The sequence below is a fragment of the Anopheles stephensi genome, chromosome 3, assembly GCF_013141755.1.
Source record: "Anopheles stephensi strain Indian chromosome 3, UCI_ANSTEP_V1.0, whole genome shotgun sequence".
In the NCBI taxonomy this organism is placed as follows: domain Eukaryota; kingdom Metazoa; phylum Arthropoda; class Insecta; order Diptera; family Culicidae; genus Anopheles; species Anopheles stephensi.
In genome coordinates this window covers 78,967,065-78,987,858 of record NC_050203.1, presented here as the reverse complement: position 1 = coordinate 78,987,858, position 20,794 = coordinate 78,967,065, and the positions used below count along the sequence as shown (strand labels likewise).

At 44.7% G+C, this 20,794-nt stretch overlaps 2 protein-coding genes across 5 annotated transcripts in view; one reads left to right on the top strand and one right to left on the bottom strand.

Moving 5' to 3' along the window:
• Nucleotides 1–20,794, bottom strand: part of LOC118514699 (kinesin-like protein CG14535) — a 119,817-nt gene that overhangs the window by 35,195 nt on the left and 63,828 nt on the right. The gene's annotated exons all lie outside the window — the stretch shown is intronic.
• LOC118514701 (cytochrome P450 4c3-like) lies at nt 7,699–10,081 on the top strand. The gene is made up of 4 exons (XM_036061766.1): nt 7,699–7,929; nt 7,995–8,378; nt 8,443–9,075; nt 9,236–10,081. The coding sequence occupies exons 1-4, from the start codon at nt 7,767–7,769 to the stop codon at nt 9,574–9,576; spliced, it is 1,521 nt and encodes a 506-aa protein (XP_035917659.1). The 5' UTR covers nt 7,699–7,766; the 3' UTR covers nt 9,577–10,081.

The following is a 20,794-nucleotide window of genomic DNA, read 5'->3' as shown; positions in this document are numbered from 1 at the left end:
GTTCCAGCCAAACTGCCAAACTACCGAGCGGTCTCCTCCAGGCAACCCCGGCAAGCCCGGTGTCAGTAACTTCTCAGCGAGTAGATTACTGGGAAGAACTGGAACGCACGCTACAACAACTCGGGATAAAGGATGCTAGTTAATGAAATCATAACGGGAATATGAAATGAGATTATTAATTTAAAACAATGCGGGATTAGAACATTAGTGGCAATGAGCGTGGGGCTTCCCGGGGCGAAGCATACGGAAGAAGATTAAAAGATTGTTGGCGATTAAGCCTGGCTCGGCTTTAGTGTCTTCCACTTTCTGTATCTGTATCGGGATCGGGAACACCGGCAGAGGAGCGCTCTCGCTGTACAGGAGACACAATGTGAGAAAGCCGAACCGGACGTGGATTAAAATGTGCTCAGCTGTAAGTGATAGGATTATGGGGCTGGGCCCTTCGAACGGGGTGGCCGAGATGCGCGGTACCAGCGGGCAATGGCAATGTGTTTAATGGTTGTCCCGGGGATTTCGGTTGCGCTAACACATCCCTGGCAGGGACATTATCACGATACATGCGAATGGCTAATTGAGCAGGAACGGAGCGTTCATTTTGGCAGTGAAGAAGTTGGTCGCTACTGGTGGCTGGTAATGGTGCAGGAAGTAATAAAGCGAAAGGATAATGTCTGAAGAATAGTGTGTTTAAAAGGTTGGCCTGAATTATAAACTGACGTTTGTTGTCAGCCAAGGTAGCATCGAGTTGATATACTACCGCAGCAGGAAGATATTGTCCAATGAAATGTTTTGCCTTCACACCGGGGTCTAATGGACCGGGGTTTAAATCCTATCCGTGCCGTCGTTCCTCTAAAGTGAGGACTGGCTATCCAACTATTCGGTATCAATCAATAAGTCCAGTAAGCCAGAAATGACAGGCATGATCTCAGAGGTGGTTATGCCAAGAAAGAAGAAGAAGAAGATCTACATAATGTCTATGAATACGACAATGATAGTTTTACGATGGATTAAACTTCTCAGTCCAATTTCATTACATTACTTGCTCTTCCCGTTAAAGTTCTCAGAAATAAGGAACTTTCGGAAATTGGCTTAACCGCTAAAAGATACAAACACACACAATTAATTCAAGTTATTATCTTTCACAAATCTCGTTAAACAACTTAAAACGAGATTCATGTTAATCAGTAACTCAACCAACCAAACCACACTGTGTCGCCCAGGACCAACTTTTCCTGGACATATTTGTTAAGCAAAACGGTACGAGTAGTTGCTCCCCCGTTGAGCACTTTACCATGAATCGTCGCATTTGCTGATTATTTTATTCAATTAGCAAAACTTCATGGCAATTAGTAGATACAACTGCAACCTCCTTAAGAGCGATGCCGAGTTACAACCATCAAGCTCGTTGGATTACTTACATCGCTCTGCTTTCGCTCTGGCAAGTTTCGCTATCGTGTCCCGCAGAACAAGTGGAACGAAACGTATGAAAATATCGTAGCACACAGCAGCGTACCCGCACAACAAAGCACACTATCAAACTCCTAATTGTCCATCTCCCAGCGGCAGCATACAAACTGCACGTTAAAAAACAGACAAACTAAAGCTTCAATCCTATTATGACTTTACCGAACCGACTTCGAAACCACATCATCAAAGCTTCTGGCGGACGAGTGCAACGGTGCACCGGGTTCGTGCACGCACGGCTCACACAATGGGGCTCTGTTCCCCCCCCCCCCCCTTTTCATAGCTCGTTAGCAGACAAACAAACTCCCAAACACATCCGACTGTGATGGCCCGGTCACCATGATGGTAACCAGCAAAAGTTCACCAAGTTCGCCTGAGCATGGGAGATAAATGAGCCAACTTCATTTGATCACGTTCGTTTTGCGTTTCTCGGCCACCGCCAACCAAATGCTCCGAGCCTTTCTTGAACGACAGAGGCAGAGTGTCACCAACCCATAATTGTTGGACGATGTTTGCTTTCCCTGTCAGTGTCCTTCGCTCCGTCACGAGAAGATGGATGCGATTTCTTGTTCGCTCCCTTTTTTTTATCTTTCCCGAATGCACCGGCATTTCATCCTAGAAGAACAAGAACCAACAAAAAAAAAGGCGGTGGGAAGCTTTTTGCATGTCAAAATTTATTTGCCATCATTAGGCGAACCCCGAGCGCTGAGGTCATGTTGGTTGAATGGAGTTCGATTTTCCAACAGCTCGGCACAAAGAGATGACCCCCATTACCGTCCGGAGCGAGCGAGAGCGGGGTCCACTTAACCGAGTTCGGGATGCTTGCAGCTGGATGAGCTCAACTAATGGCGCTCGAGGCAAGTCGACCATCAACTTTATGACTTCTTCATAGTTGGCCAGAGAAGAGCGGCGTACCCCCGAAATTTGGAACCAACGCAAGAGTAATAATGGCAAAGTTCGGCACTCGAATCGATCATCATCGTCCAATGGAAGACACTTCATCCCAGCCCAAACTACGGCTCTCGAAACCTGGTTGAAAAATCATCCATCTTCGGACAAGTTCTAGCACCGGACACAAATTATGCTGCAGTGCAGATTCGTTGGAAATGGTTTGCGACCGGAAAGGACTCAGCCCTGGTTTGAGCAGTGCGAGCAGCTCATTGATATTCTGCTTGCGGTTTTGCGGACACTGCACACTTTGTGTACGTGTTTAGGTGTGCATCGGGGTTGCAAGCGCACCTAACTGCGGAGGAGGACAACTTTATTTAGCTAATATATCAATTTCTATCGATTTAATCTAAATCGATTTTGAGCTCATCTTCCCCTCCCTTCAATAGTCTGGTGCGGAGGACTCTTCTTGAAGAATGGTGACCCTGATGGTTCTGTTGAACTAGAAGATATAAATTGTCACAAGCCTCCCGAGTGGGAAACGCCGTCCACTGAAGCCCAAATGATGATGTTCCATTCGCTCGATGCGACAAAAGGTAGACCATCGACCATTCCTGGACGTCCCAGCAATAACGTTAATAGAGAAGACACCTTGCCGTCTGGATGAGATCAGCGCCTGGGCCGGGGCACGATTCCCTCGAGGGTTAATGCGTTGCCATGGCCACTCGAAGCACGGCCTATGCTCCATTGTGGTGGTTTTTGTGGGCGCCAGGTCACCGCCCATACTGGAAACATCAGCGTCATGCTACCGGGTACAGGCAGGAAATTACCGTCAAAACTTTGGCTAATGGATAATTAAACACAATCCAATTAAAATGAGGCCGGCCCGGTGTGCCCTCGAGGGGGAGGGGGATGGAAAGTTACGAACAATCCGCAAGGTGACAGTTGGAAAATTGAAGAATCAGTCGGCTTCGGCCGTCTTGAGTCTTCTGGCTGGCTTTCCGGTCTAATGAAGACGGTTGGATGGGGAATTGGAATTGAGAGATGTTTAAGTTGTGAAGCAATGGCGCTTGAAGTACATTCGTGATTGTTCATTCATTTGGATTGTTTCGAAATTAAATTATTTAAAATAGATCGAAGAAAAAAAATTGCATACTTTTAGGGGACGAATTGCACGGAGAGAATAATTATAGAAGTAACTTACAAATAGGTGTCCAAAATAATAGGAGAAAGTAATTTCGTTGAAACATTTACCTGTAAGAGATAGAAAAAAGAGGCATTTGTTAGTTAAGAGTAAGGAGCTATTTTAAAGTTTATTGCAATGAATTTATTTGAAGAGATTCCTAGCCATTTTCCAGGACTCTGTTTGATAAGTTTATCAAGCTATCAGTTAAATTACTCAGGATTGATATGATCGTCAAATGCCTTTCCAATCTAATCGATGCCACGGATAAGCCGATTATCGTCTAATAAAGGCTTTAACAAACCGTAGTGTTTAAATTATTTATCAGACTTACTACAACAAATAGCTAGAGCAAACACATCTTCTCTCAACTATAAATTCCACTTCTTCGGAAGCTTCTAAGTCTTCTCAAGCAATGTGTTGCAACCTCCTCAGTGTCCTCAGTGCGGGCTTTTATTATCTGATCGATTTCAAATTCAATACAGACAGCCCCACAAAGAACGGGTCGAAGATTGTTTTATGGGGTTGATAATTTCAATAACGAGAACTCTTCACCCACCGTCCGCCAAGAAACCGTCCGAGGCGTGCCACAAAGAAGATACCTCTAGATGGCTGTAGATGCTGCAGGGTTAAAAGGTTCCCCATTCAACCGGGATTGTGACAAGAGTAATAAATAGAACTGATGCAACCGGACACCAGCTGGTGCTTCGAGATGGGAAACCATAAGCTTCCGACTGCACGGTTGCCGCATTGCCAACTGACCCTTGGTCCCTTTTCCCGCCTCTTCTTTGACACGTCCTGCTCGAAAGTTGGGGTAAGTTGGCTTAGTTTTGTCATCTTGGCAGCGTTGCTTCCAAAAGGGACTGCAATAATGAAAAAGTAAACTCGAAGCGCTCGATTCGAACCAGCTGACCAGGGTTCTTCTTCTTGAATCCCGAAGCCAAGAACAAACAAGATGCTGATGCAGCGCAGCATCATCTGCCAGCTGCGTACTATTTTATCAACTACTACCGAAGAGGAATGCATTGCCCAAGAAGTAAAGTGTCCTTTATTCTCTCGCTCCGGTCCGCCTTTTGTGTGACGGCTAGCTGCAGCAATGGAGAGACACATTCCAGCTGCTTATCGATCGAGCCCTTTTGTACCTTTTGCGGAACGGATTTGTACGACATTCCGTTCCTTCTCATGGGCTGAGTGACGCTATCGGTAGAAAGAAAATGGCAGCACCAATCTTGCCACCTGGTTGGCACAAAAGCTGAACATTGCCCGTCTCATCGATTGGTGAAGTAAATCTGGTGTAAATAAGACGGTAGAATTTAGCCACAACACTAAGCAAACACTTGCTTGGACAATTGACTTGGCCTGCCCATCGATAATGGATGCGAGCCGTGGAAATTTAAACAAGTAAAAATAATGTCTTACTAACGGTTTGTCCAGGGGAAATCTTTCAAGTACCTTTACACGGAGTGTTAAATATTGAACGACTCATTAATAATGTAAGCGGAATCGTTTCTTAAACAAAACACGCCTGACTCGCTCGAGTGCAGCTTTAATGATTGAAGTAATATCGTTGCAGGACTCGTGTACTTCAATCTTCCAAGACCAAACACTTCCGGAGCAGGATGAATGTTGCATGAGCGACGCAGTCACATTATTCCCTGCAGGCTACCACGGCCATGTTGGCCGGAAATTATCAAACGCAATCCACACGTTCGGCAAACTGCATCCCCCGAGTGCGTCGGTGAATTTTGGATTAAAATCGAACCGGATGCTGGCATCCTTCTGCACCCGTAGCGAATTTCCACAATCGGAAGCGCCGTAAATCAAACGTGAATAATATCCACACCACAAATCATCCACCAACCGATGGTCGGAATCCCTTTTGTTTGGGCTGAATTGAAAGTTCGAAAAAAAATGAAAGGACAAACAATAGCAAGACAGGCACAAGGTTCGAATGTTACTGAACTTGTTTCATCCTTCCCCGAATGGCGCACCTCGTACGAAGGGCATGATGGCGCTTTGTGTGTGTGTCCTTTTTTTGTTATCCATTTCGGTAGACAATCTGTTTTACACCAAAATTACACCACGAAAACATGCTTCAAACGGAACATAAACAATAGGAAAAAAATTGATTCCAGTAATCACTGAGGGAGGAAAACAAAAAAAAAACCAGGAGCAGATGCAACCAACTGCAGCCGAGCGCAATGAATTCGCCACCACAGAACACAACAACAGTAAAAGGGATTTGGCGGATAATGTGCCAATGTTGGGTGGTTCGGAAGAGGGTTTTTTTTCTCCTCATTTTACCCCGAGAATGTTTTGAAAAAAAATTGTCTATTCTCATCGATATGCGCGAGTAATAATCACTGTTGAAGGGCGATGGACATGATGCTTATAAAATTAGAAATTTAGAAAATTTAGAAAAGTTGCTTCAAAGCTAAAGCTAAAAACTAGTTTCTGTACACCCATTCGCAAGGCTTTATTTAAAAAATAAATAAGAAAGAAAAGTACCACAATTACACACTGAGTGAAAACGCCTAAGTGTATGCAATCTTAAAATTTAGTTCCTTGCTAACCGCTTAGGTTTGAACAATACTTTCTTAGCTGTGTTTTTAGTTTATGAAGACTCACTTCAATGATATTGTCCTATTTTATGTCCTGTTTTCACCCCAATATTACCCATTGTGTATTCGTTAATGCATACGGCACAAGAAAGGAATAAATCCCGGACTTTTCCATCATAGTTTTTTAGGTCTTAAATGCAAAACACATACAGCAAAAAAAAAACCTCCAATGCCACATCATGCCCTGATGGGATTTAATGCTGCCGTTTTTTTTCTATTTAGCTGTTGCTATTTTCAGTTTTTCTTTTGCCATCGCTCAAGCCTTTACCTTCCGAGACCGAGACCGACACTCGTCAAACAGTGCCAGGATAATGGATAATGAAAAACGCAAACATATGCACCGGAGGGTATGAGGATATTCAATCTTTGCCTGTGTGCCTCGCCCTACAGCGTTGAGTATTCTCTGATACAAGCGCATTGTCCAAACGTGCGAAATGTATCCCTTGCCGGTTGTGTTTGATTTCTTGCACCAAGTGTATGCGGTTGTGTGGTGGCTGCACAGGGCTGCCTATCGTTTTCTCACCAAATTGATGGTGGAAGGCTGTTTTTGTTGCATTTATCATCAAAAGAAGTAACCAGATTCGGTGTTTGATATGTGCTGTGCGAAGATAAAAGGAATGCGAACGGGGGCTTTGTGAAGGAAACCGAGCTCCGATCGGATGTCTTATCGATGTCATAGCGTCACAGAACGTTGGCTTCAAAGAAGGAACTAAAAAAGGGATGTGTTAATAGAGGGGTTTTGAGTAGAAATTATAGACACCGGCAAAATGAAATTGAGCTCTCCACATCTTTAATGTGTTGCAGTAAGCCAAATTGTACCAAACACCCTTGCCCACTAGCCTAAAGTCCCTCGCAATGCGATGCAGAAAATTCAGTAATGAGAAAAGCACTGAGAACTGGGCGACAGTAATAAAGAGTTTTGCATGGAGTTTGCGAAAAAAAAATGGGAAGATTAAAGGGATGTTTCTGAAGTGGTGCTTGAACAGTTTTGCTAAATTAATGGGGAAAGATCACTCATTTCAGCTGCATTGAGTGAAACGGTGGGTTTTTTTTCGTGAGGTTGAATGTATACTTGCTGTGCTGGGGACCGAGATACAACCAGAGTTATGCATTGTAAAGCCTCCAAGCTGACACGTGAGCAGGAGACATCTTGAAAATGTAAAGCGATTAAAGATAAAAGACAAATAATGATGATCATCAGCTAGCGGGACAATTAGGCAACATCCGAAGTGCACTACGACCGGTAGTAGTAAACCAGGAAAAATCCAACTGTCACAGCCCAGTGACTCAGTCCGTGATGGTCCGGTACGCAATGTTGGACTTTGAAATTTGATCCGCTTTTATCTGCTATCTGCCTATGATAATAATTTAATTGCAGCACCGATTAAACTTCATTCCGCTATTTAACTAACCAACAAGCGGTATAGATCTCGTGTTTATTTTCTTTTTTAAGTATCACCATGATAAGCCGTGGGAGCCGTGATAAGGCTTATCTGCGCGTATGTGTGTATTAATAGTGACCGAAATTCTCGGCAGCTCAGTCTGTTGTGAACGTTTGGAGTCTTCAGTTGATAAGTGGATACGGCGCGAGTAAGCGGTACGTTACGTTAAGCATGTTTTGGCTAGTCACGCTACTGGTCGGGTACTTGGGTTATCTGCTGCTCAGGTACCATCGACAGCGAGCGAAGCTGCTCGCTATACGGGCCAAGTTTGGTGGGCCCGAGTCGGACTACTTTCTGGGCACGTTTAAAATGTTTAAAAACAAAAGCATTCCAGGTATAGTAGAGTCCACAGGAGCTCAGGGAGGGATTACTTTAGACGGGGACTACCTTCCGTTGCAGATATCTTCGACATTGTGATAGGACTTCACAAACGCTACGGACAAGATCTGGCGATTATTGGTGCGTTCAATGATCTGGTGCTGGATCTTTCCAGCTCGAAGAACGTGGAGAAGATTCTGTTGGCGAAAACCACCAGGAAGTCGTTCGTGTACGATTATCTGGAACCGTGGCTGGGCACAGGGTTGCTGATCTCGTTCGGTGAGAAGTGGTTCCAGCGGCGCAAGATTATAACACCGGCGTTCCATTTCAAGATACTGGATCAGTTTATGGATGTGTTTAACGAGGAAGCGGACGTGTTGGTGTCAAAGTTGGAGAAACACGATGGCAAGGGAGAGTTTGACATTTACGACTACGTTACGCTGTACGCGCTGGATAGTATTTGTGGTAAGTGTTTGATTCTTAGATACTGAGCCGTTGTAACGCTAACTCTTCTTAAACTCTATTCTAGCAACATCAATGGGAGTTCGCATCCATGCTCAGGATGATCCGAACAACGAGTACGCTCAGGCCGTGAAGCAGATGAGCGTCTTCTTCCTGCGTCGCGTATTCAGCCTGTTGCGTCAGTTCCCCTCACTGTTCTTCCTGTACCCGTTCGCCCGAGAGCAGGGACGGGTGATCAAGAAGTTGCATAACTTCACCAACAACGTCATCGAAAGTAGACGATCACAGCTCGAGCAGGAACAGCGTCTCGGAAACGTAGAGTTCGACGTGAATGAAGACGATCTTTACTCGAAGCGTCGGAACACTTTCCTCGATCAGCTGCTGAAGGTGTCGATCGATGGTAAACCGCTCAGCACGGCTGACATTCGCGAGGAGGTGGATACGTTCATGTTCGAGGGACACGATACGACAACGTCAGGCATTTCGTTCACCATCCTTCATCTCGCCAAGCACCAGGATGTGCAGCAGAGACTGTACGAAGAAATTGACCGAATGTTGGGAGATGATAAGCGGAAAGCTCCACTGTCGAATGCAATGCTGCAAGACTTCAAGTATCTCGATATGGTGATAAAGGAATCGCTGAGGCTCGTTCCACCGGTGCCAATCATTGGACGGAAGCTGTTGGAGGACATGGAGATCAGTGAGTACTTTTTTTGTACCCATTTTAGGCATCAAGCCATTTCCATCCTGTTGCTCACAGCACGAGAGCCTTCTCACTGGCTGCCGCAAAACGTGGATCAATCTTCATTTGCGTTGCCTTTCTATTGTGTTTCTGTTTTGCTCCTCTCTCAACGATCTAGACGGCACCATCATCCCGGCGGGCACATCGATTTCAATCAAAATCTTCAACATCCACCGCAACCCGGTCATCTTTCCCGATCCGGAGCGGTTCGATCCGGAACGGTTTTCGGAAGCGAACGAAATCAAGCGCGGCCCGTACGACTACATCCCGTTCAGTGCCGGGTCAAGAAACTGTATTGGACAGCGGTACGCACTGCTGGAGATGAAGGTAACGATCGTGAAGCTGCTGGCGAGCTACCGGATCTTGCCGGGCGAGTCGGTCGGGCGTATCCGGTACAAGACGGACCTGGTGATACGGCCGACCGAGGGCATCCCGGTGAAGCTGGTGAAACGTGCGTGATTGACGTGTTGAAGTGATGGAGTACCGTGTTGGTTAGTGAGTGTGTGTGTGTGTGTGGTTGAAATGTACTTAGAGAGGAGAAGCTTTGGTTCGAACCAGAAAAAAGATTTCCGGACAGCAGAAAAAATAGGTGATAATTAATTAGATGCTTTGTTTTTCATGTGTAGGTTGTACAATACTAAGAGAGACCTTTGTTTAGATAAAATAAAATAAATAGATGAGGACTCCTTAAAGTTGAGTGATTTTATTATCATACTTCCATCTTTGCTTTCATTTTCTGCGAATTGCATATGAATAGGCGTATTTGAGACAGGTAAATTTGAGAGAGCTTAAAAAAGCGAGCCTGAAAGTATGCAATCTGCAACACCAAATGCTTCTCCCACGACTAATAGTAACAAACAAACGCTTAAATGCATGCTTTTGCGGAGCATTTGAGCGAATATTCAACGGAAATGAATAGAGAAGTTAGAAATAATCAATAAAATCGTGCAATATTTACACAACGTTTTTGATAGCATATGTTTCCAAATTAATCTGTGCCGCTCCTCCATGTTTGCTTCACTGCTCAAACATTGCTGCTCTCTCGTGTGCTATTGCACCCGAAACTGGCTATCAGGTTTTTACACATTTTATATCCGATTGGTTGCTTTCTTTGTGTAAATATTTAAACAACGTACCAGCAACAAAAAAAAACCCCGGAAAGATAAATAAACTTTGTTTGATTTATCTTGTTCGTAATCCATTACTTTTACCAAAAAACCCCGAACGAATTCCCATTTCCGTGAACGGTAGGTCTTTTTTACACGTAAAATATGTTGTATCTTCCATGCTCGTTCGTCTCTCATTCGACTGGGAATTTGATAGAAAGGATAGTAAAGGGATGAGGGCTTTATTGGTGATACAGTACAGTAGCAGCAGAGACTAAAATACGGTTCCTTCCAACAGACCAAAACAAACGCAATCCAGCTTACTACCAACGAATCATCGTGTGCGCTGTCAAAATTCGTCACGCATCCTTCCATTCCAGTGTGGCATAAAATTTAACTCACATTACATCGGAAAACTTATTACGACCAGCACATATTTATGACAAAAATATTCGCCTCACCTTGGCTTCCGGTTTGGCCTGTCTCGTCCCCGGATTGGATGGAGGGAGTTACTGACGGAGGTTGTCGCAGGGCCGATTGGCGCACACGTTATGCTATTTGGAAGGCTATTATTTACCGACTAGCGAGACGAGAGAGAAACCGAAAAAAAAGAAACAGTCGTTCCCGAATGTTGGTACCGGGACAACAAACTGGGGCTAAGTCCCAGGGATCATGTGTTCGAAGCTCCACAATAAAACCCCCCACCCGCTCGCTGGTCCTGTCGGAAAGTGCGAACATCGACATTTCAGACATGATTATGAGGAGGCTAATATAAATAAATAGAGGAAAAATATCGTTCCCAGGGAAAACCTGGCTGTGGCTGTCCCGGACGTTAGCTCCGCAAAAGGTAGGACCGTCGCACAGCAAGGTGAAGACGCGTGCTGCGGGAAGCGCTCGTCCCTTTTTTTGTGCCGGAGCTGCATAAATATTGTGAAGGAGTAATAATGTGCCCTTTATTGCCCATTGTTGCGTAACCACACTCGGGCCCCTACCGGACGGAGGGTGGCTTCGTGACCGAGTCCCGCACCCGTTTGGCTGGATGTCACTGGGCCAGTTGGTCCGAGTGTGTTTCGGTTCGGCCTGCAATTTATGCTAGCCGACGTGCTGGCTGAGCTGGTCATTGTGAAGTACGTGAGAATTGATGTTGGATGTAGGCCGTTCCGATGGGTGGCAGGGTGGACTTCCTGATTGTTCATTTCGTTTTCCCTTATTTGTGGACGTAAGGAGGGAAAACAGGATATCCTTAATTCCCCCCCTGGTTTTTCTTTTGGCTTGAAGCTTAACGCCCACCAATGGTGGTAATGATCGTACCGATGATGATTATGAGTCTGCACGGGGTTGTCCCTTTTGCATGGTGCTTTTGCCTTGCTCGCCCTGCGCAAAGTGAAACCGATCGATACTAACACTATCAGGCGAATGCTAACTAGCAAGTCGCCATGCTCGGCAGGACACCGTCGTGAGGGCGATCTCAGGTAGAGCTGAAATCTGCTTACCGTGCCTCGGACCACTAACGAAGACAACCAACAGCGCAACGGAGCAGTTACGATAAGAGGCACGGGAACTCGAGGGGCCATTTTCTTGCCTGTGTGCCTGATTTTATTTACCCAAAAGCCCAGCAGGACGCTTCCACTTGCGGTATTGATTGCGCCCGGAGCCTGTCGAGTGCAGTTCCAGCAAGCATCCTGCTGGTTCGCGTTTCGAAAACGCCACGTCCCACCGTGGTTCTATTTCTACCCCCGGAATCTATTTTTAAGACTCCCGTGGTGGTATTGTTTCCTGCGGAACAGAAAGTTTGCGTGCGTGCGACCTCAGTAGCGTGTGTGTGTGTGTGTGTGTGTGTGGGTTTGTTTTTTTTTTCGAGGGTTTGTCCACGGGCCACGGATGTTTTGGGCCACTCATAAATTCGATTGCTAACGACTTTTCAGCATACGAACGGACCATAACAATAACTTTAATTGTGTGACTATTTGCCCGGCGTCGGAAAGGTGCTTAGGAATGTCGGTCGGAGGACTGGCTTCTTTTTCCTAGGGTGAGAATGTAGAGAACGAAGGACGTGAAGAAACTACTTCAGTAGTTTTGCCCGTTTTGTTGTAAGTAAATGCTGTTCCGGGCGAGGACGGTTAAATGCCGTCACATTCCTTTACGCGGAATCAGTCACCAAAGTATGTGCAGCTTTTATTGGTACCGGGAACCAGGACGTCCAACTTTAACCTCACTCGAAGGCCTACCGAAACTGTGTGAGTAGCCTTCTCAAAGTCTGTGTGGGATTTTGGTGTGTGCCAAATGTAGGTCAAACGAATGGGAAGACCGGGCACCGAAACCGGAACAAAGTATGGCTGCCGGAAAATGCTCCAGTCTAGACCAATTTATTTCACTACCAAATGAGTGTCTGGCATGTCCCAGGACATTGGAATGGACGAGTACTTATTTCCCCCCAGTAAGAGTCTCTTACATGTTGCTGTCCGACTAGAAAGTGTGTATCCTTGTTTCATTAAATTCAACATTTAAAAATTGTTTGTCTGATGAAGAAACTGTAATTGGAAATAAAACCTCCCAAACTGACTTCCCAGCTAACGATTTGCTGACCTGGGCAAAAAGCGCTGTTACAACTGTCACCTGAGGCGACCAAGACGTCGGGAAGTCGGCCGGGTCGAAAGTGGGTCGGGCGGGCAAGCACTGGAAGGTATTAACAAAATGTGGCAGATAGCAAATTGAAAATCACATAAATTATTTATGACATCCGTTTGTTTCCTGGGTCGGTCACAACGCAAAACCACCACCGGAGCTTCACAGTAAGGTAAAGAGATGGCGCACTGGTGGACCGGTAAAAAGCATAATGGCAGTTGCTGCCGGTGTCATGTTGGGTCGGATTCGTGTTGCCGTTTTCTTTTTTCTGTGTTTGTATGTTTTGGTCTGTAAATAAATAAGTAGACAGACGGACGGACGTAATACGTACGGCGTGGATACAGACTGGGGAGCTGGAGAAGGATGCTACTGTTATTTTCTTGGCAGTGTGGCGAGCTAAAAGAATTCTCCACCGTACACCGCCCGAGGATGTTACGTCAAGAGGTTTTCATGTGAGGGGTCATGGGTGGGGAGGTCGTAGTGGAAAAATGGAATAGCCGACAGCTCCGACTGAGAAGACGTCCGGGAAGATGTTTGGAGATGCCCAGTTAGTAAGCAACTATATCGACTCTGTAGTGCACTATAGGAAGGTGACGGTGGACCAAAGATACTGGATGTTATTTGTGAGAATTATTGGAAGCAGGAATGGAACCCTAGGGTCCAGGTGCAGTTCTCTTCCATATCCAGTTTTAAGAAAATATGTGTTAAGTATTCTTATAGGTCCCATATCATCTTCTCCTAAGAGGATATATTCACTGAACTACTCAATATTTGTCCGTATTTTGACCTCCACTTCCACTAGACCGTCCCATAGTGCAGTGTCCTAACCACTTTTAGACAGGATTTTTAGCCTTTTCCATCACCTTTTCCCTCGAGAGTGGTGGGTCAAACACACACTCACACATCCTTAGCTTCTCAATTCTTCCCAATAAAGCGTACCGAAATAAAAATGAAGCAGTTAAGAAAACCATTCCAAAGTGTCCAACCCATTTCCCACGTACAGGTTTTGTTCTTCAAACTTTTCCTTCCTCAGAAGAAAACCTCCACCTGTCGGATAAGTTCGGTTGGTTGGTTTGGGAGCATTTTCTATTTCCTTCTGCTAGCGCTTTTATTTATCAAAACCGCTCGCCCGATCGCCCGGTGATGGTGCAGTATGGTTTCGTTTGGTCTCAATAAAGACGTTCACGACGTCAAACATGACGCACCAAGTGGGGAAAGGCTTTCAGTGGGGTAGGTTGAGTAGGTCCTGCTACCTGTTTTCTAAACGGACAACTTTCGAAAGCATGAAATTAGCTTCATAACTTAGTTGCAACAGCCGGAATGGCAAGAATGTGCTACAGTGTGTCACATCGACGTGTGGAAACCGGCCAACGAGAAATGGGAAGAAATCGTACAAATATTACTTGTACGGCAACCTTGTCCCCTTGGCGTAGCACACGCGACAAAGCTTGACAAGGTTGTGTGTCGACGGTGGTTGCCGGCTGGCAACTAGGGACAGTAAAAGCGTAGCAGAACTGCACCACCAAACAACCGGTAAATAAACTGGCAACATCCGTCGGTCGAAAGGACAGCTGGGAATCGGGTGCGAGAGTGGTCACCAAGTCTCGAACCCCAGATTACACCGTGTTTTTTCTTTTGCTCTCTAGTTCACAGTCCAATCCGATAAAAGAACGAAACGTCCACCGTGTCGTGGTAATTATCGCAACGAACTGCAACGAACCGCGTCGTCCCGAAACCGTGGAGGAAACGGATTACGGATGTAATTATTTTGAAGACTTCCTACCCGTGGGTTCTTTTCATTCCTTTTGTTAGTTTCTCATTTTGCTACCTGCATGCACCGGCTGTACTGTACCTGTGACTGTATTAATGAAAATTACGTCTGCTTGAAGGTGATGAAAATTGTGCTTAAAATGGTACGTTTCACACTTTGCTACACACTGAATAGGCGGGTTGGAGAGAAGGCAATCGAGACTGAAATTGGTGTCGTTTACGTGTAACTGGGACAATCTGTTCTGTGTCTGTGTGAAGAGGATCCTTTTTTGGCTGATTTTTTTTGCAGATGAATAAGGTCGAATAAAATGTAGAAAATTCTTATCCTAACATTATACGTAAACGATTGTTCTCAATAATGTAAATGTATATTTTAAACATAAAATTCGAAATTTTAAATCTACGCCTAAAAGTATTCAATTTGATTTTTTTACGGTATTGGTTTATGAGTTTCTATAAGGTCTCTCATTGCTTATCGAAACAATGATGATTCAAAGAATGGAAAATATTTCGGACCTGTTTAACATAGTTTAACTAATATTTTTAATGAAACAATATTAGTAAACTGGTATTTACTTGCTCAGTACTAACATTTTTTTCCTTGGCACTACAACATCGGGAGGTTTAGTCCTGCAAATTCTGGCTTTCTGTGGCTTTATTTTATCCGTAGTAAAGTAGTCAGCCCTATGAACGGGGAGGCGGTCTGGATGGGATTTGAAGAACGGCTCCCCTGTCGCCTCGGCCACCAAACTGCTCCGTATATAAAAAAATATAGTAAAATGTACGATTGAACATCCTAATTTAAAATTGATGCTTAAAAAGCTTTATAATTAAGAAAAATATTATTATCACCAGGTTTGCTCTATTTTACTTATAAATCTACCACCTCAGGCGAATGTAACAAACTGAGAGCTCACATTGCATACCTTTAGGCGTTTATAATTTCCGATTCGAAAGTAGATTGAGTGAGCGTTAGGCTCAAAAGACTTAATCAGTAAAGTCGCTTATTTGATAATTTTATTCCAAAATAGATTCATTTTCAACACCTAAATCTATGCAAGCCGCAATACAAACATGTTTATTCAAAAGTTTGAAGCCATTCCTATCCTTCAAAAAGTGATTATAATCCATTGTTGACGATTCCATCCTTTTTCGATAATACCTTTCAATACATTTTATTGAAGTTGTACTCGTGTGATTCACTCTTGTTCGTTGCATTTTCTGTTCAGCATCCATGTTCGAATAAGCCATTTAAATTGTAGCCCATGTTTGCATCCCCCCATCCTTGCAGGCGCTGATAGATTTCAATTGCTTAAGGAATCAACCAATCTTCTACCGAACGTCCTTTCCCAAAACGCAAACACGAAGCCGATCGGTAGGTAAATTTATTTCTTCATCCATTTTCAAGCATGGGCATCGGTTTAAGCGTTGTGGTGTAAAATTTACTCTACGCTTAGGGAGAAAATCGACCGTAGCTAAGAACCATACAAGTATGAGGTTTTAAATAATAGCGCCCCAAGTGCACCTTCTCCTGCAGAATGGTGTTTTCTGACACTCTACCCAACCCACCAGGAACCTTGTAACAAAAGGTCCCAAGTTTAGCAATTTATGGAAAACGTATGTTTGCTCCTAATTTATTCTCCGGTACTTCGGTGTTTAAACTGCTGGAATATTTTATACGACTGACCTCGTTCGGCCACCCTGAGCGAGTGTGTGCTTCCGTCCAGCAGCTTCGGCAAACATCAGCTCTTTCTTCGATTGCAAGTCTCTGCAGCAATGTGGATTGCTGCTTCCCTTTCTTCGATGCGTTCCATTGTGTACATTTGTGTGCCGTCCGCTTCGTGCAGTTCACGTGCAGAAATGCAGCAAACACACACCCACACCCTCGTTGGCAGTACGTTTGACCGGAAATCGTTAGTAGTAGCCTCAGCCGGAACAGAGGGCTGAGGCCGTTTTACACGACGGACCAGAAGAGAGAAAAGTGGCTAACGCGCGTTGTTCGGCTCTCGTAAGCATAAAACAAAGCACAGAGCCGAATGGACGGCGGAAACAAATCATTAGTTCAACCCGGTAGACGTGGCAAAAGGATAAAGGAAAGTGTAGCTCACTTCTGGACGATTTGCGAAATGCGAGCTACCGCCTAGCATTCTTGGCCGTTTCTTGGCCGATGATAGTGGATGTTTGGAGGATCTCTGGCGAAACATGACACCGGAATGGAATTAATTTGGAATACATTTGTTTGGCCAATTAATTTTACATCTCGTACTGGGAGGAGATAAATAAACTGAGGTTCTGTTAAAGAAAAGATGAGACGTTTCTATTTCTGTAGCCAAAGACGCTTGAAGCTCGGTTGTTTGTAAATGAGTTCATAATAGTCACTCTATGATGCTATTTGATTTGGTGATTAGACTCATAATTCCCAATCGTTGATTGTATTTAATTACGAGGATTATTAAGGCTCCATAATGGCCTCCCGAACATAGTAGCTCAATAATCATAGTAAACAGACGGTCTTGAGCAAACAATTCCAACCGAGAATCGACATCGTAACACTTATCGGCCCACTAAACCAAACTACAGCCAATAATCATCGCGCTAATGATTGTGTAGGAATAATCGTAAATCGGACGGCTTCCGGAAGGAATGCTTGCCTGACGGACCCGGGTCGGTTTACATATTTCGCTGTTCGACACTTCGCTGCTCATTTCCCCGAACCCAATATGGAAATCGTGGTAGGACGGCATGAAAGAAAGAACCACAACGGCGCATTCACCTCCTTGTTTACGGTATAATTTCACAATAATTTAATATTTATTTCAATTATAGTTAATCACGCATTCAATCCCGCACGCCGGTACCATGTCCGTGACCCGATCGGATCCCGATTGTTACTGACTGCCCCGTTCTCGCTTGACTATAAGTGGCATTGAGTAGAAACCGAGGGCTTACTGACCGGGAAATGGTCAACCTGCCAGTACCAATTACGGTAACTACTGCTAAAGCCTACCCCGAGGGCACATCCCGATGGGATGCTCAATATCGGATCGGAAATTAAAAAATCAGTCCACAAAAAAAAAAGAGAGGACCGACGAGGACGAGGCCACTCCATGATCCTCTTAAACAAACCAACAACAATACCGGCCGAATGCTGAAGTTGACGGAAATAAAATGAACCACATCGACACCTTGATCCTCATCAAACTTGGGAGGAAAACGCGTCGCATCGCGGGCTGGGATCAATTTATGCGGGACAGCTGCTGTTCGGAGGGGTTGGTTGGGTAAGACTTCAACTTCAATGTCCTGGTCCTGGTTTTATTTTGTGTGGGATAAATTTCAACATCAACAAAACACTGCAATACAACAAAAAGCTGGCTGTTTTTTGTACTCGCTTTGCTCTTCTTTATCATTGATAAATCGGTTGGCGTCGAAATGGCGTTTCGCATCAATTCCAGGATTAAGCATTCATCAGACCGGAGGAGGACTTTAAGTACCGGGACGCATCCGGGAGTTTGTTTGGGAGGGAAGAAACAAAAAAAGCCACCACTCGGACCTGAGCGAACAACGGTGCGAATCGGTGGGATGCTGTACTTGTGTTGGTCGGTGAATTTTAATCCCTCTCGCTTCCTTTCACCCTCTCTTTCGCTCTCACCCTCTTCCTTTTCCCGTTACTGTTGAAATGTTTATGGTGAAACGCGACCGGGCTTATTGATTACCCGTTGAGCCAATCAATATGGTAAGCTAAGGAATCAAACCGTCCTGAAGTTGAAATGCGTGGCTGCTGTTTGTTTGTTCCGTGGAAATAAGGAAATGAAGGTTTGAAGATGTTACAGGGTTTACTAGAAGCATATGAACCCTTGAAATATTCACCCCATACAAGAGTTTGGGATTTGTTTAAAAATAATGCCATCCTTACGGCATTGTGTTTTGAAGATTTATCTAAAGATGATAAATGGCATGAACTGATGAATCTGACGATATTGCTCATTAAAAAAATGCAACATTTGTTTATTTAAAGTGAACAGTGTTTTGTGACCCAGTAAACCCTGTATTATGGCAAGCGAAAGCTTTCCAATCACGTCCAGAATGGAATCGCTCCATCAAGTGAGCGTTTGTAAGTTGCTTTTCTTCCTTATTCGTGCCCTAAAGAATTGCCTACCTAACGTCCACGTTGCTATAAGAACATCAGGAAAGAGGAGAGCAAAAAAGGGATCGCCTACTTTTAAACATTAAACTTCAAACCGAAGCACACCGTTGGAAGAGCGAAAAAAACGAGCCTCAGAAATCTGTGCTCCAAGAACTGGGTCATTGATTTTTCGTTTTCCCCTTTTTCAACCCAAAAACCCTCCCTAAAGGGTAACTGGAAAGGCAGGAACTTCGATTTCTGTCTGCGTAATGTATTACTTTTCCAGCCTATATTCTTGAGAAAGCTTTAACCACGTGCGACTACCGATGTGCCTGTGGGCTGTCCGGAAAACTTTCTTCACTGGCGCTGATTGTGTGGGAAAAGTTTTTCAACCTCACCCCATGGGACGCTAAATTAAGGTGAAAAACTAACCCGCCCGAAGCGCATACTCGGGCACACTCTCGTGTCGATCGATGGCGTGAGTGTGCGACCCGGTGTTTTGGTAGGCGATAGGCCCCTGACCAAACAGTGGCAAGAAGGAATTTGTCAAATTAATAACACGATTAGATCGGGGACAGGACATCCGGGACGACCGACCGGCATAGCGTCCCATCCGTCTAACCATGGCGCTTTAAAAGGAGGCACACCTTCCTCGAGCCCGTGTGTTCCGAGATGGGTCTTCCGATTAGGAAGTTTCCATACGTTACTGTTATTGATACGGACGCATGCCGGGATAGGATAGGACACTCTGTAACGCCTGACGACCTCCCCGTTCTTTATTGGGGTTCAGATTAATGTTTGGTAATAAAAGATAAGGAAGGTGATTAGCTACCTCGTGAATAAAATATTGTACAAACACGAGATATAAACTAGCGAGCTTTAAGTCCTCAAACATGTAGAAGCCATCAATTTGTGAAAGTTATATTCACCGCCCGGAAACATCGCAGTCGGTATCGCATTTCCTGCCCTCGAAAGAGTCGTGTCCCACGTCTCAACACGATCATGCGACAAGTGGCCGTCTCGAGTATCTAAATGGATCTTTCTTTTCGCAAATCGATCCGAAACAGGCACCATTTTTATCCACCACGCCATCTTCCAGCTCCGAAAGGGGCTACATCGAGTGGCCAATACACTGTATGCGGTCCGGAAATTGAATGCTGCTACTACAACATTGGCGGGAAAATGGCTGCTAGAGTAGGATGAGGGAGCCATATTCTTCTATCCATTTTTTTTTTCTAGAGAAAAATAGTGTTTATGGGTGTGTGAGGTAGTGTGTGGTGCGGTCAGCACAACAATTGCTACTGTGAAACGGTTCGGTAATGGAGCAATTGATACGATGGGAGCCCAACGCTCGTTGGGTTTGGTGCTTAGTAGGACCTTTTATTTGCGTTTGTCTGCGGTTGGATACGTTCGATTCGGGAAATGGGACTGCTTTCTGTGGGTTTGTCTACGACTCCATACTGTGGCGAAGCAATTGTGTAGAGGAAATTGAACTTTTTTTTTTGGTCAGGGGTTTTGGGATATTTATGTGACAGACGGATAAGGAGAGTTGTGTTTGTTTCGATGCTATATTTCAAACAATACGGAAGATTGTTCGATAGTGTCCGTCGCAAATCGATTATTATACCATCCTTCTGGAACAATAAGTTAAAGATAAATAGTTTAAAATGGAGATAGTAATTCAATCTCTAGACATTCATAATTACTCTTTATCCTTATTGGGACGGCTATCGATTAAATACAATTTGGAGCACTCGCTATGACCACCTAAAGGAGTTTCTTACTCGTCCAAGATGGAAAGCACTCCACCGGTTGTAAATCCCATTCGGTTTGTCGAAACGAATCACGTCCCTAGGTCGTTGCGAACGCCGAAGCTATAGATTCTCGCGAGCTCAGCCATTCCTGGCCGTTCGCAAGCTGCTCGAAACGTACCGAACCACTCGAGCAACCATTTTGGGGCTGCAGTCTTCTGGAGCCATTGTAAACTGCTTTCGTAAGTCAAACTGAAAACTTTGCTCCCTCCTGCTACCGAGCAAGGGTTTGGAGAAATATA

Bases quoted from the DNA above. Each gene is read 5' to 3' on its own strand.
- LOC118514701 (XM_036061766.1), top strand. From the start codon at position 7,767: ATGTTTTGGCTAGTCACGCTACTGGTCGGGTACTTGGGTTATCTGCTG. The intron at 7,930-7,994 runs GTATAGTAGAGT...CTTCCGTTGCAG, and splicing joins TAAAAACAAAAGCATTCCAG to ATATCTTCGACATTGTGATA. The intron at 8,379-8,442 runs GTAAGTGTTTGA...ACTCTATTCTAG, and splicing joins CGCGCTGGATAGTATTTGTG to CAACATCAATGGGAGTTCGC.